The following is a 15,974-nucleotide window of genomic DNA, read 5'->3' as shown; positions in this document are numbered from 1 at the left end:
TAAATAATTTTATTTACTGGTCTACATATACATTATATTTAATAATTCAATATAAAAATAAATACTTTGGGATAAATAATTTACATACATTTTAGAACCCTTAGGGCTTACAAAAAGAATCTTAAAAGATCCATATTTATCATCTGAAGACTAATAGTTACAAAAGGTAGCAAACCATACATCAAAAATAAATATAATTTTTAAATATTTAAATAAATAGAAAGCCTGATAAGTTTTAAATGGAGGCACTTAAGGCAATGTTGAGAAGATGCTTTGACAAAAAATAATCCATTTGTTCAGGAATTCTACGACAGTCGCCTCCTCATCATCATAGTCACACTTAAATCTTGTTTCGGTTCCCTAAAAAACAAAAATTTAAATTGTGGTTTTTTTTAGTCCAGATTAGTTTGCCTTAGGTCTAATCTCAATTGAAGTACTACAGGCTTATAGCCATTATTTTTAAGTAGGTTAAACACATTAATCACATGTTCTTGAAATGATCAAATTGGCATGCTGAAATTATGTTATGATACCAAGTGATAGTACCACATAAGCTGAGACTTGCCCCACTTGTTAATTCTGTTGATCTCCATAAACACAAGACTTTTTCCCTGACTTATATACCAGTACACATTTTAAATAAAAACAGATCTAGCCTGACCAGGCGGTGGCGCAGTGGGTAGAGCGTCGGACTGGGATGCAGAGGATCCAGGTTTGAGACCCCGAGGTCGCCAGCTTGAGCACAGGTTCATCTGGCTCAAGCAAAAAAAAAAAAAAGCTCACCAGCTTTGCTAGCTCAAGCAAGGGGTTACTCAGTCTGCTGAAGGCCCGCGGTCAAGGCACGTATGAGAAAGCAATCAATGAACAACTAAGGTGTTGCAATGAAAAACTGATGATTGATGCTTCTCATCTCTCTCCGTTCCTGTCTGTCCCTATCTATCCCTCTCTCTGACTCTCTGTACAAACAAAAAAAACAGATCTAGACAAATAGCTACAGGTAAAAGAAACTTCTTAACTTTCCTCTGGGTGTAGGTTACATGTGTGCAACAATATACACATTATATTTTCTTTTTTAAACCTCAGGTCTCCTATTCTACTTGAGTGAATCTCTTCATATTTTACCAAACTAGGTAGAACCAGCCAAGAGTAAGTTAGGAGAAGCTTTTTTGTTTGGGGAAAGTTTTTGTGAAGAACAGTTTCATAAACACTCATACCCACCCCACTCTGCCCTCAGTACCAATCAAGTACCAACTTTTGAAATTCTAAACATTAAAACTTTTGTTCTGTGGACTAACTTTTTGAAAATCAACCTTCTGTGCTGACAGGAGCTATTTCAACTGTGCCTCTAAGGGACAAGCTGAGAAAATATTCTGATATCTAGTAAGATAATAGAGGCTTCCCACATTTGAAGTAATTCTTATACTGGAAATACACCGAGTAAGATAAAGTATTCTCTTTAAACCGTTGTAGTGTTATATACTTTTTACATATAATTGAATATTGTAACCACTTAGAGGGTTAGTTTTTTTTCTTAAGTATTGGGCTTTTGAAACTCAGAATCTCTGAATTTCACAGAATTTTATCTTAATTTTACATCAAGAATTTAGAGTTTTTTGATGTTGGTCAAAAATTTTAGAGCAAACCTGTTGACCTGCATGAGAAACAGAGTGACATTGCTCTCAATGTATTTTTTAAAAATTGAATGGAAAAGAACAGTCTAATAAAATGACTCCTATTTGGAAATAACTAAAGTTAACATTTTTAGAGCCTTGGTTTTACTACCATTAGAATTATGCTGTTTATTTAGGGAAACTGTTGAGTCATGGATTCTGAACTTGGGCAGCTGGAATGAGAAAAGAGGGCCATGACTCTCACATCACTGAATCCCTTGTAGATTTCATTCTTCTTATGTGTTTGAAACTATGTAAGGTTCTGAAAGTATTGCCTCTAAATAAGGAGTTATATAGTCCATCGGCCATTTCAATGGTTGCTGTTTTCTAGATAAATCTCTTAGTCCCTCTACCAATGGTAGGGAAACCGCATTTAAAAGGACTCTTAGATAATAAGTGTTGGCTATTGCGGAAAATTATCTGAAAGAGTTTTTAAAATATATAATGGAACCTGCCTGCTTTCTGTGAAATTAAACTTCAGTGTTTTCTCCTATTTCCGGTGTTGTGTCCATTGAGGGGTAACAGTGCAGGGGTCAGGGCCTGTCCCCGCAGGGTAGGAGGTAGAAACCCTGTGGCTCTTACCATTACCCCTCACACTTTCCAGCTCCTCATGCCTCATCCAACACAAAAACAGTTCATGTTCACAGTGGACTTAGAATGGGTGAGGACTCCACGAAGAACCAAAAATGCTATCCCACTTTAAAATGCCCCTCCGTGAGTTTCCTTCCACGTGAGCCAATGAAGTAATGCCTTACCTTGAGTTTCAAAACTAATACTTTGATATTGCTCATTAATTCCTCGATGTCTCTCAAGGTAAAGTCTTTGCTTTGAGCTAAATTTACTGCCTCTTCCAGAGGTTTGAGTTCTTCTGCTAGACATTGCAGATGGTTCAGTTTGTTGGCCTTCAATAATAAAAGCAATGATTAGAAAAGGTCAATCAGAAAGTAATCTCATTTTATGAGTTTACCCACGATTTGAATTAACTTTCAGTTAACAAATAATGAATCATTCATTTCAACCTAATTTGGCTTTGCAAAAAGTCACCGTTTCTGCACCGGATTGCAAATCACAGAGGCTGAATCCTCTCCCAGTCTGCACAGAAGTTGAAAGTTATTAGGATCAGAGTAGTCCGAATGTGTAAGTATGGGATCACATTCCGTGATTCTAATATTTCATGGTTTAAGAGTTGAGGATCATAGAATGTAAAGGACAGAAGGAGCTTTTGGGTGCCATTGGTAATAGTCCCAACATTTTGTATGTTAGGCAATTGTAACTATTTAGTAATGGCACTCAAAATAGCGAGTCACATATAACTGCATCTTAATTGTCTACTTTTCTATAATAAGCACATTAAGATGCATTTTTTAAAATTACACCAACCAAATAAACTGTTGCAATATTGGAAGGATTTGGGGAGGGGCTTCCTGATTTTGACACACACATAATATTTCACACTTCAATGGTACATTATAGTTTCAAAGTGTTTTCTCCTTAATAAGCTCAGTTAAGTCTCACAGCACCTCTTGAGATAGGCAAAGCAGAGTTACCTCAAATAAGGAAAGTAAATCTCAGAATTCAAGTATCTTCCCTAAGGTCACATGACTGGGAGGAACCAGGATTAAATTTTTGGCTATTTTCTTTATAGCATTAACATAGCATCCTTTGAATTAAATGTTTTCATAGTTCTCTGAAATCTTTTAGAAACATGGGATGGTGGTAAAATGAACGAGTGAATGGAGTTGATCACATTACTTTTGGTTTCAAGTAGATCTTGAGTTGTCATTTAGAAACTGTTAGATTTCAAAGAATCTACCACCTTCTAAACTTCGCACACACCCCATGTTATCTTTCTAACAATCTTCAGAGGGAGAGAGGGCTGCACCACATACGTCTCACTACATTTTCATCTGCTGGCCTCTTGACTTGCTACTGCACATTCTGCAAGTTCAAGACTTGAGTTTTCGGCATGAGTGATGTGGACCTGGTCCCCCAGAAAAATCTACTCTTTAAGGTGCTGGTAAAGGTAAGAAGTATGTGTGTCTGATTAAGCTGGAGGAGATCTCTAAGTTACTTCCTTTTTATCTTTCAAAAGAGTAACCTGAAGCATAACTTAAGAGATAGATCAATGGAACTACATTTGTGATCTTTTATGTCCCATTTTCTGAGCTTGGATTCACCCTGGGAGAGGCTCTTCCCAGTACCCCTTCTGCCCGTTCTCTGTTGACCGGCACAGCTGTAGCAGTCCTCACTTAGCAGTAAGAGCTTGGACGAACTAGACTCCTCTTAACTGCCTGAACCCCCAAATCAACCAAGTGGAGCTCTCAAACTTGGAAAATCAGCCATATAGCATAAGGTTTGGCATAAAAGATGTGTAAGTCCAAAATTGTACTTTATGACCCCCCAAAAGAATTGACTTGACATTGTCCAGGAAGAATTTTGGCCTTCCTAGTTACTACTAATAGCAAACGCTTGTACGCAGCTTACCATATGCCAGCTGCCTATGAATCCTTTACATTGACTCCTTAATCCTCGCGAAACTTTACAAAATCTGTACAGTTATTCACAGATGTCAGTAAACTCAGTCACAGAGAGAGTAAGTAGCTTGCCCAAGGTCACACAAGCTAGGACGTGGCAGAGCTGAGATTTCAGGTCAGATAGTCTGGCCCTTGCATCTGAGCTGTGACTTAGTTCTCTGCTGCTTCTTAAAGGCAGACAGACCCTTAGGAATGACTCCTAAACAAAGGCTTTATTTTGAAGTGGGCTCCTCTGACAGCAGTTTTGATCATTTGCATGGTAAAAGTATACAATAGAACGTCTCTAGAGTTTTACATTTTCACATGAAGCAGTCACTCAACATAATCTTGTTGAAGACTATCCCAGCAATATAGCAAGAATACTATTGCCTTTTTTTTCTTCCCATTCCCTTTCCCCCAAACACTAACAAATACTTATAAAAAGCCCTACTATCAAACTTGGAATTTTTCCAAAAAAAAAAAAAAAAAGAATTGAAGTTATTAATTCTGTTTCTCAGGTGAGATGCTACTAATATAATCAGTGTGCAAACTTCTGATTATACTTTTAATCTTAATAAAATACAAAATGAACTCAGAAAGTGGTACTTACCTCCCTGGGCACGTAAAATTTAAATGCGAGCATCACGGAGAGCTTGGAGTTCTTGTAGTTCTGAGAAGGCACACAGACGGTTATTAATTACAAAGTGTGCCCAGGGGGGAGGCCAGCACACCCGTGTGGGCAGCGGGGTGTGGGGATACTCACACTGACTCCCCTCAGGAGCCGCCCCAAGTCCAGCAGCAGGTGCTCCAGCTGCAGCTGCGTCTCACTGGCAGCGTGCGGGGTAGGCGCGCCCTCTGCAAGGACAGCAAGTGTCAGTGCAACGCAGGACAAGAAGTACACCTTGTGCATCGTGGCGGGCGCTGAGGCGGCTGCGAGTAGTGATTGGAGAAACTGATAGGGAACTCTCGAACACAAGAGGCAATTTATACTGCTAATTCTGGAAAAATACTCTGGGGGTGTCAAAATATTTTACATATTACACATATTTTCAAAGGTTTTACCTGTGTGGCAAAAGCATTACCTTTATTTTTCCTCTTCTGATGACTCTTTGGAATTTCTTTAAACCCCCATAAGCTGACTGAATGGATGTAGGTGAAATCCCTTTGGTGACACTAGCCCACACTCTGTGGCAGTTCCAATGCATCCGCCTAACGCCTTCTGTATGAAACAGTTTTTCCTCCTCTTTCATTCAGGGGGTGGGGAGACTGGAGTGGCTCATGAAAGTTTTCTCTTTGTTGTAAAACTCTGCTGCATGTGAGGTGCACCCTGTGGTGGTGGACAAGAGCCAGAGTGAAGAGTTGAAAAGAATAAATTTTTAGATTTGTTGATTAGACAGGAAGAATATTGGTTTCCTGTTTCAGGATGGTTTTGCCTTTTCATCTACACAATGCCTGAGCTAATGCACACAACATGATAGATTGCTTCTTACATAATCAGCTGGAGAAATGCTAAGTGGAGGATGCTTATCGTGTTCATTGATCTTGAGATGCTGTTTCAGGCTCTTTCATTTCAATGTGTTTCTTGTATCTGCTTAAATCTCTTGTTTGTTGTACTTTTAAAAAACAGTGTTCAACAAACAAATAGTTAGAACCATTTTACATCCAAGGGTACTGATTGTGTGTGTGTGTGTCTCTGTGTGTGTGTGTGTGTGTGAGAGAGAGAGAGAGAGACATTTATTTTTGCTCCTTTATTATTTTGCTGGGCATTGTGGGGATATAACAAGAGTTGGAATGTTGCCAGACTCAGGGATGCTTTTCTTCCTCCTGGTTTTGCAGGGACCACCTGAGCTATTAACGCCCACCCCAACACATTTCATTTTTCTCTCTTTCTCTTTTTATTGAACAGACAGCTTATATTTCTTTCAATATAAGACAGAAAACAAGCATAACAATAGAGATCCCCAAGTTTGTCTAAAGGAAGCTTACTACTAATGGATTGCCGGGCACCATTTGTGCATTCTTTAGAAGATGATGTGCTCTGGCCAGCACACAGTACCGATCCTGGCCCATTAGTGTGGCTAGCTGACAAAGGCCGGGGGAAGAAGCCCAGGGGGCTGGGTGTGTGTGTGTGCGCACGCCTCGTGGAGTGAGAGCTGTCTCAGCAGGGGTGCCTGGGCTCATATGTTCCAGGATGACTCTTCTAATACAGCAGCCAGAACTCTGTGACAGAAGTTACTGAGAAAGCCATTATCATTCCTGGAGCACCTTTGTAAAAGCTACAAACAATTGTAACAAACGAATACAGAAAAGGGTTTGCATTCAAGGGCACTGTGCCAAGTTTCTAATGGACTGTGCATGTGTCGTATGTAAACCAATCCCTTTGTTCCTAGTTATGTCTTCTCTTTGACAGATTTGCCTTCATCCTCTAATGGTCCCGGGACACTATGGGTATAACAATAACAGTTATGAAATAAGGTCAGTGTTTTTTCAGTTGGTACACTGAATTGGGTGCTTAGGATATGTGTTCATTTGTCCTCATATAATGAACTAACCACCTGAATGACAATAGAGGTCTATACTTCACATTTCAACTAGGGAGAATTCAAGATACAGTTCTTTCCTTTCTCAAAGCGATTGCTTATAACTCCTCCATTTTTCCTAACGAACTCATTTTCTGTTCCGTCTTTAAGCAGACATCTATCGAGCACCACAGAAAGAGAGAGAGAGAGGGTCGCTGTGCCAGCGCCCAGTCTAGCTGAAGCCTTACAGTGGGCCTGGTGTGTGAGTCTTTCCACTTCGCAGGTTAGGAAGTGGGAACTCGGGGAAGTTAGGTGACTTCTTCCGGGCCACCTGGCCCTCATGCGGGAAGGGGCGGTACAAGGGTTTGAAAGCAGAACACTCTGACCCGGAAGTCCACTCTCCCCATCTGTATTCTCTCTGAAAGAACACACGTGCATGTGGACCAGGCAGTCCTGGGCGCGAGGCCTTTGGTGCTTCAGGAGAGGTGGACAGAAAGAATTTTGATGGAGGAACAGACTTTAAACTGGGTTTTGACAACATGACCAAACTGTAGCCATGCCACTTTAGGGTTAAGAGGGTGGGTAGGCAGACAAGGTCAGGCGCTCTAAGGAACACTGAATAAGCCTGCTTGCAAAGAACAGAGAAACAGTTTGGTGCCATTTATCAATGCATTAGTCAATATTCTGAAGAACACAAACCATCTTAGTAAAATTTAGAAATAAGCATTGTAGTTCCTCAGGTGGAAAAACATGAAGGAAAGCCAGATTAGAGACAAATGATTTTTTTTTTTTTAAGAAGGGAAGTCATGGGTTAGAGACAAAGGACCATGATCTTTTCCTTTTATTACTGAAAAATGCAAAACATCTCTCTGTACCTTTCAAATCAAAACCACAGGGTTAGCACCAGTTCTGCGGGAAAGGCTCCTTCGTGATCTCGTTCCACTTCTCTCGAGACTTGGGTGTCTCATCCCAGCACCACCAGCCCAGGCCTTCCTCCGCCCTTCCAGAGTGGAAGGGTTGGCCCACGCCTTTCTCCGTGTGGGGGCTTTTCCAGCAAGGCCTTTGATCTTCTCCGAGTCTTGATACCTACATCGCTCCAGCTATTTCCGCTCGAGAATGGGTCAACTTGGCCACATTTATGGGACTCTGTAGAATAGTATCGTGTAACGGGCGTGTGATGGAGGTTGGCCTGGTTTCTTTCTTGAGATGGCCAGAGAGAAAGCTGCCCTACGCTCTGGCTGCTTTCACTTTTTCACAGGTCTGACACATGTGCTGGCCTTTTCTGGCTGCCATGGTGACAGCTAGCACGAGTCACCTCCCTGCTTCCTCTTTGAAAACGGCATTGTTTTTTTTTTATTCAGTAAGAAACGTACTAGCATTGTGGTGACTCAGCCTCTTAGACTCCAGAGCAGCCCAAGTTCTGTCAAGAAGGACAGCCTTGTCCCCGGGGCTGCGTCAGGAGGCTGGTCCGCGAGGGGCACACACCGTCCCCCCATCAAAGCTGACTCTCCAGGACTTGTCCTGCCGCAAGCACTCCTCCTCTTCCTGATCCCCCTTACGGCTTTGTCAGCCTGAATTTGGCCTGCTGCTCCATGCCTGTGTCAGTGCCTCTCTTGTCAGCTCCTCTGGAGACCAGTGTCCCCGTCCCCGTCCCCCCCAGCCCCGTGGTCCTGCGTAACATGACACCACCCCTGTGAGTCTGTCTGTGCATCACGGTGACTTCTCACGCACGTGTGCCCTTTTGTGTGGTCAGTTTTAATGGTGTTCCTAACCTCTGGGATGGAAGAATTGTTTTCTTTTTCTTTCTTTTTTTTTTTTTTTTTCAGAATTGTTTTCTTGTTACTTACTTGTCAAGCTGCAGGTGTTCAAATTCATTCTCTCAGTGAGTCACATTTTACTGGTAAGAAACTTGATGTTTGTTGAGACTGAGTGACTTGCCCAAGGTCACCTTCTTAAATTAGAGCAGAAACCCAAGGCTTCCTGTCTCCTAATGATCTCCCATGATTTCCATGTAAGGTAGTGATGGCAAAGCTAGGCCCATGAGGCCGCTGAGGGAAGGTGGGATTCATTGGCCTTTTAACCCAGCTCGCTTCACTCTGAGCACGACCCACCTTCACCTAGTCCCCCCCCCCCCCCCCCCGCCACTTTGAGATTCCCAAAAAGTTAGAGCAGCTGAGTTTACAGCATAGCTACAAAAGCTCATGTTTTGAATCTCTTTCTGGGGTCTTTTAACAGCATCTCAGATCTAAAGGAAGAATTGACGTGTCCACTGTGGGTGAAGCTGTGTTGTGTTTAGGGGTGCAGCGTTCTAAAGCGGACATGGGGCAGCCAGCCCACCTCACTACATGGCTGTGATGAGAAGTATCTTCCATCTCTTTGGAAACTTACTTTTTGTATCAATATGAGATCCCTGTGGCAAGTCGCACAGCAGTTACTAGAGGCAGAATGTGATCATCTCCTGACAGTTCTGGTAATAGATCTGCAAAGCACTTCAAGTTCATAAAGCACTTTCACTTCCATTCATCTCATTTCAAGGCAACATGGTTAAATGTCCTGGCTGTATGTATTTCATGAAGAACTTGATTTTCTTTATACATTCAGAATTAAGCCATGCAACCTATAGATAAATATTAGCTTCCTCTTCAGTGAAGATAAATGTCTTCATTACCGTCTTATGAAAATACAGTGATTTTTTTACATTTAAGCTTATCTTTGTCTAACTGCTTTTCCTGCCTTTGTTTCTAAGTTCTCTGTTGAGTGTGTGGTCTTTCTTCTTCCACCGTAGATTTGGATGTGTCGTGGATAGCCCATTGTTCCATCATTCCTATTATTATAAGATAAACAGAGGCATAGTAAACATTTTAAGAGCTTCTTTTGAGTGAAAATGTGTTCTAACTGGACACCATCCAATCTGGAGGATGGAAGGGAGCTGGGAGGAGCTGTACAGCATGAAAGACTTTGATAGCCAGAGGGAGCAGAAACAAGAGTTCAGGTGGGAAAGCTGGTTGGCTACTGCAAGGTCACTGTCCTGTGGGTGGGGGCAGGGCCCAGTCAGGCAGATGACCTCACCAGTGCTGACAGGTGACTCTGATTGGTGCAAAATCCCATTGCTTGAAGAGCCAGAAGTGGAATTAAGCCGTGGTTTGGTGATGCAGTGCTTAGCATTAGTGACTCCTTTTTGGGCCTGTTGTCTTGTTTTTAATATTAAATAATATATCTTTTAAAGAATATACATTTTTAGGCCCTGGCCGGTTGGCTCAGTGGTAGAGCGTCAGCCTGGCATGCAGAAGTCCCGGGTTCGATTCCCGGCCAGGGCAGACAGGAGAAGTGCCCATCTGCTTCTCCACCCTCCCCCTCTCCTTCCTCTCTGTCTCTCTCTTCCCCTCCTGCAGCCAAGGCTCCACTGGAGCAAAGTTTGCCCGGGCACTGAGGATGGCTTTGTGGCCTCTGCCTCAGGCACTAGAATGGCTCTGATTGCGGCAGAGCGACGCCCCAAGAGGGACAGAGCATCGCCCCCTGGTGGGCATGCTGGGTGAATTCTGGTTGGGCGCATGCGGGAGTCTGTCTGACTGTCTCTCCCCGTTTCCAGCTTAGGAAAAATACAAAAAAAAATTCATAACATTTTTATCTAGTTTTTAAATAGTACATATTTATTATACAACATTTTAAAACTACAAAGAAGCTAAAAAAAAGTTAAATAAAAATTAACTGTAGCTCTGGCCAGTTTGCTTAGTAGTAGAGAGCGTCAGCCCAGTGTGTGGAAGTCCCGGGTTCAATTCATAGTTAGAGCACACAGGAGAAGTGACCATCTGCTTCTCCACCCCACCCCCTCTTACCTCTCTCTCTCTCTCTCTCTCTCTTTCTTCCCCTTCTGTAGCCATGGCTCTATTGGAGCAAGTTGTCTCTGGTCACTAAAGATGTCTCCATGGCCTCACCTCAGGCGCTAAGAAGAGCTTGGTTGCTGAGCAACAGAGCAATGCCCCAGAATGGGCAGAGCATCGACCCCTAGTGGGCTTGCCAGGTGGATCCCGGTCGGGCGCAGATCCCTGTCTCTGCCTCTCCTCCTCTCACTGAATTAAAAAAAAAAAGTTAACTGTAATATTACCAGGTAAAGGTAACTTTTGTTATCACATATTGATATATGTCCACCTAGTTTTTTTCTCTGTGTTCTTTTTTAACATTCTCTTTCCCTATAATAATGTGTTATAAATATCTCATATTAAGTGTTTTTCTAAAACATTAGTTTTAAGAGTTGTAGAATTCTGTTATGTCACTGTATTCTTTATTGGAATTTACATTAATTCCAATCACTCATGGCTATAAATAGTACTGTAATTCACTAATCTCTTTTGCACATAAATATTTGTGCAAGTTTCTAATTACCTTCTTAGGTTAAAATCCTAGACATGGAATTTCTGGGTCAACGAATATGGACATTTTAAGGTTTTTGATGCTTATTCTGAAAGTTCATAACAAACTTCCATTCCTTATCAGTGGTTTGAGCTTATTTTTCTCTGCTGCCGACCTAGTATCCACATTATTAACTAGAGGTAGGGCAGAAAGGAGAAAGGAGAGGGTGTGGTGAAATCTATGCTGCCTGGGGGTCGTGCTGACCCACTCAGGTTGTCATTTGGAATTGGGAGTTGGTCAGGCCTGGGTGCAAGTTCTGTGTATCACCCTCTGACTGCAACTTTGAACAAATGACTGATCTCCCTGACCCTGTTTTTTCATTTCTATTGAATAAAATGACAGTTTGGATGTCACTAGACTCTTATGAATGACAAATAAGAGAGGTTAAATTAAAGCACATGATACTAATCTGTTAACTTTGGATGAATGAGCAATCTTATGACCTGCTCTGATATGCTATATCCTCCCCCTTTCCATGTAAAATATTTTTAAATGATGGCATTTACTCTGTGCAATTTCTTGATATCATCTACCTTTACCAATCTGCCTCATTTAAAGACTGAGAGGGAAGCAGGTAGAAAAATTTACCATGCCAGCATTGCCCAGATTATCGCATTTTTCACTCCATAAAATGCACTTTTTTCCCCAAAAAGTGGAGGAGAAAATGCCCATGCATCTTATGGAGTGAAAAATATGGTTTTTTATTAAATATTTTAACACCCTATTTGGTTCAGAATATTTTTTTTCTTATTTTTCTCCTTAAAGCCCTAGGTGTATCTTATGGTCAGGTGCGTCTTATGGAACAAAAAATACGGTAAGCTCAGGGAAAAATCTAATTAATTGACCAAATAATTTTTTTTATATATAGAGACAGAGAGAAAGTCAGAGAGAGGGATAGATAGGGATAGACAGACAGGAATGGAGAGAGATGAGAAGCATCAATCATTAGTTTTTCGTTGCGCATTGCAACACTTTAATTGTTCATTGATTGCTTTCTCATATGTGCCTTGACCATGGGCCTTCAGCAGACCAAGTAACCCCTTGCTCCAGCCAGCGACCTTGGGTCCAAGCTGGTGAGCTTTTGCTCAAACCAGATGAGCCCACACTCAAGCTGGTGACCTCGGGGTCTCGAACCTGGATCCTCTGCATCCCAGTCCAACGCTCTATCCACTGTACCACCGCCTGGTCAGGCCCAAATAATTTTTAATCATTCTATGGTTGCTAGATGTATGCGAGTAACAGAAATGTTATTCTATAACACATCAGTCCCATCCGAAGGGATCCCTGTCCCTTTTAGGGAAGGAATAATAATTTTCGCTCTACCTTTCTGGGTGCTTAGCTGAGATCAACCCTCATCCCCTGCCCCCCAAAACTGTAGTAAAAGAGAGCTTAATAGAAGAAAAAAGAACATGTTTAACTACATACATACATACCTACAGGAGGCCCACAAAAATACAGTATCTGAAAGGCAGCCAGACAACTGAGAGTTATATCCCACCCTCGGCTAAGGAGGGGCGAGGGGTCTGCACCTTCAAAGTGGAGAAGGCCATTCAAAAAAGATGAGAAGGGGTAATATTTGGTAAATGGCCCTGCAGAGGAGCCTCTCAGGTGACAAAGTTATCTCTGGTAATAACTCTCTCTTCCTGGTGCAGGCTCTCTTCCTAATATAAATTTCCTTTATAAATGTAGCTTTCCCTTATGAAAGGGTTAACCTGTATTTTCAGAGCTTCTCCTACCTGCAGTTTCTCAAAGTAATCAATGCAAAATATAACCCTTAAGCCAAAGAGACATATTTTGAGGTGGCATATTCTGCTACCCATCCCACCAAAACTGACCTGTCTTGATCTGTAAAACGGACATATAGAGGGATGCTTTCATGTGAAACAGTGACTGTGAGGGAATGAGTAGGCGGTTAATTGTCAAGGGTAAAATTTTATAGCTTCCACTGACATAAGTGTAGACATATAGATCCATGGGATAGAACTGAGAGGCCAGATATAAACTCTTACATTTCCGGTCAGTTGATTTTTGACAAGGTGTCAAACAATGAGATGGCGGAAGGGTAGTCTCTTCTGCGGCTGGCACTCAGACAGGTGGGTACCTACGTACAAAAGAGTGAGGTTGGACCTCCTATTTCACACCACATACAAACATAAACTCAACATGGACTACAGACCAAATTGTAGAGCTTAAATTATAAGACTTAAAATAAAACATAAGAGCAAGTATTTTTTACTTTGAGTTAGGCAATGGTTTCTTAAATATGTCACTAAAAGCAAAATTAATAAAAAAAAATATTCATTGGACTTCATGAAAATTTAAAACAACCCACAGAATGGGAGAAAATATTTGCAAATTGTGTATCTTGTAAGTTTTTTGTGTCCAGCCTGTAAAAAGAACTCTTGCAACTCAACCACAGAAGCACAAATAGCCCAATTTAAAAATGGCCAAATGATTTTTTTTTCTTTTCTTTCTTTTTTTTCTTTCATCCTGTCATACCACGATCGAAGCAAAACACCACCACACGCTGCTGCTTCACCCAAAGCTGTGTTTTTACTTTGCCCTTTCTTTATGGCTCAGTGAGTCATTAGCAAAAGACTCAACGAATGCTTTAAAAAGGGGTATGGCCAAATGATTTGAATAGACATTTCTCAAAAAAAAAAAAAATACACACACACACATAGATGTGAAAAGATGCTCATTATCATTAATCATTAGGGAAAAGCAAACCAAAACCACCATGAAATGCCTCCTTTAACCCATTAGGATAACTAAATAAAAAAGACAGTTAACAAATATTGGCAAGGTTGTGAAGACATTGAAACTATGATGCATTCCTGATGAGAATGTAAAATAATGGTACAGCTGCTTTGGAAATCAGTTGGCCAGTTTTTCAAAACATTGAAAATCAACTACCATATGACCCAGCAATTCCTTCCACTCGTATGTATTTACCCAAGAGTAATGAAAACATGGCCACACAAAAACTTGTACACAAATGTTCATAGCAGCATTCATTAACCCAGGCAAAAGTGGAAGCAACAGAAACCCCAATAACTGCTGCATGGATAACTAACAGGTAGTGTGTCTGTGCAATGGAATATTATTTGGCAATTAAAATTCTGAGCTGGTGATGCTTTCTACAACACAGATGAACACTGAAAACATTAATTTCAAGAACCTGATCACAAAAAGCCAAATAGTATGTGATTCTATTTATGAAATGTTTAGAAAAAGCAAATCCATCAGGGCAGCAAAGCGGAGGAGTTGTCTCCAGGGGCTGGGATAAGAGGAAAGACAGAGTGGGCACAGGCATGGGGTTTCTTAGTGATGAAAATGTTCTTTAAAATTTAATGGTGATGATGGTTGTACAACTTTATGAATATGCTAAAAAACCCACTAAATTTTACACTCCAATATGTAAATTATATCTCAAAGCTGGTGTTTTTTTTTTTTTTTTTTTTTGCTAGCTTCACAGTTGTGGTTGAAAGATAGGCAGTATGTTTTTGGTTTGTGGCTACAGTGAAATAAGTAACATCCCAAATGAAACTATATTTCTAAGAATTGCGCATATAACCCATGTGTAAAACAGCTGTATTATTACAACTAGATAGAAGGAACTAAATGAATTAAACTGTATAATGGTCCTTACTGTTAAATAGTGAGGTACCACATGGCATTCAATCACTACTTCTGTTACCAATGATCACCACCCAAATTAAGTCCCAGATGTTGAAGGAAGTGGTGATGCTTTCTTCAATTCTTAAATGAAAATGCCAACCTTCAACACATCAATATATTTCACTGTTTGAAAACTATATTCTAAGACAGATAACAGTCTGAACAAATATAGAAATGTGGAAATGGTTCCACAAAAGTTGATTCTACAACCTTCCCTATCACCTGTTAATGGGCTTTTAGTGTTACTTGGGCTTAAATTTTCTATCCAAATCATAAGTCAGTAGCTAGAATTATTAAATTAATTTAGTGGAAAATGGTTAACCTCCCACTGTCTCAAAATTTATTTCTTAATCCAAATTATCAACATCATATTTTACCTATTTCTTCAGATAGACAACAGGAGGGCTAGGGGTGTGGAAGAGGGGTCAGCATCAGTGAGCTTGGGTATAAATCCATATTCCGCACTCCAGTTTAACCTCAGAGATTCACTTTCTGAGAAAACACAACTCTTTCCCCAATTTTAAGTCAGTGCAAGATCATAGACGGAAAAGACAGAGATGAAAACACAAACCTATGGCACACAAGATAGAGTTAGATACTCCATGAATGGGCAGTCACTGAAACAACCATTAACTTTGAATTCTGTCTGCAGCCTATGTGTGATTAAAAAGTCTTCTATAGCTAGAAAGTTTATGGACAAACACTTTATTAAACTGGAAAATTATTTTATATTTTATGATGGGCCATGTTAAAGAGAAAGTTCAATTATATCTGAACCTAATTTCTAAGAATACAGATGCTTTCCAGCATTACTAATTTTTTCACAGCTTTATTGAGGTATAATTGATATACAAAAACTGCATATATTTTATGTATACAATTTGATGAATCTGGGCTAGCCATATCCATGAAACTGTCACCACAGTCACATTCATAAGCATATCTATTTTGTACTCCCCTTTTTATGGTAATAATACTTAACATGAGATGTACGCTGTTAGCACAGTTCTTAAGCACACAACACAGTGTTGATAAGAATAGGCACCAAGTTGTACAGTGGATCTCTCTAGAACTTACTCATCTTATACAAATAAACTTTATACCCAATGACCATCAGCTCCCCAGTACCCCACCCTCTACCCCTTGGCAACCATTCTACTCTCTGTTTCTTTATGAGTTTC

The 15,974-nt window shown here is 40.6% G+C and overlaps 1 protein-coding gene and 1 non-coding gene across 2 annotated transcripts; both read right to left on the bottom strand.

Moving 5' to 3' along the window:
• Positions 1 to 223: 223 nt before the first annotated feature.
• On the bottom strand, positions 224 to 5,093 carry IL2 (interleukin 2). Its single transcript, XM_066253477.1, has 4 exons — positions 4,947 to 5,093; positions 4,794 to 4,853; positions 2,426 to 2,572; positions 224 to 360 (listed from the first exon to the last, which is right to left on the bottom strand). The coding sequence occupies exons 1-4, from the start codon at positions 5,091 to 5,093 to the stop codon at positions 250 to 252; spliced, it is 465 nt and encodes a 154-aa protein (XP_066109574.1). The 3' UTR covers positions 224 to 249.
• Positions 5,094 to 13,600: 8,507 nt separating this feature from the next.
• Positions 13,601 to 13,734, bottom strand: LOC136321231 (small nucleolar RNA SNORA21). Its single transcript, XR_010728508.1, has one exon. It is a non-coding gene; the product is annotated as a small nucleolar RNA SNORA21 (small nucleolar RNA).
• Positions 13,735 to 15,974: the final 2,240 nt, after the last annotated feature.

The sequence above is a fragment of the Saccopteryx bilineata genome, chromosome 1, assembly GCF_036850765.1.
Source record: "Saccopteryx bilineata isolate mSacBil1 chromosome 1, mSacBil1_pri_phased_curated, whole genome shotgun sequence".
Taxonomy (NCBI): Eukaryota; Metazoa; Chordata; class Mammalia; order Chiroptera; family Emballonuridae; genus Saccopteryx; species Saccopteryx bilineata.
This window is presented reverse-complemented; position numbering and strand designations above follow the sequence as displayed.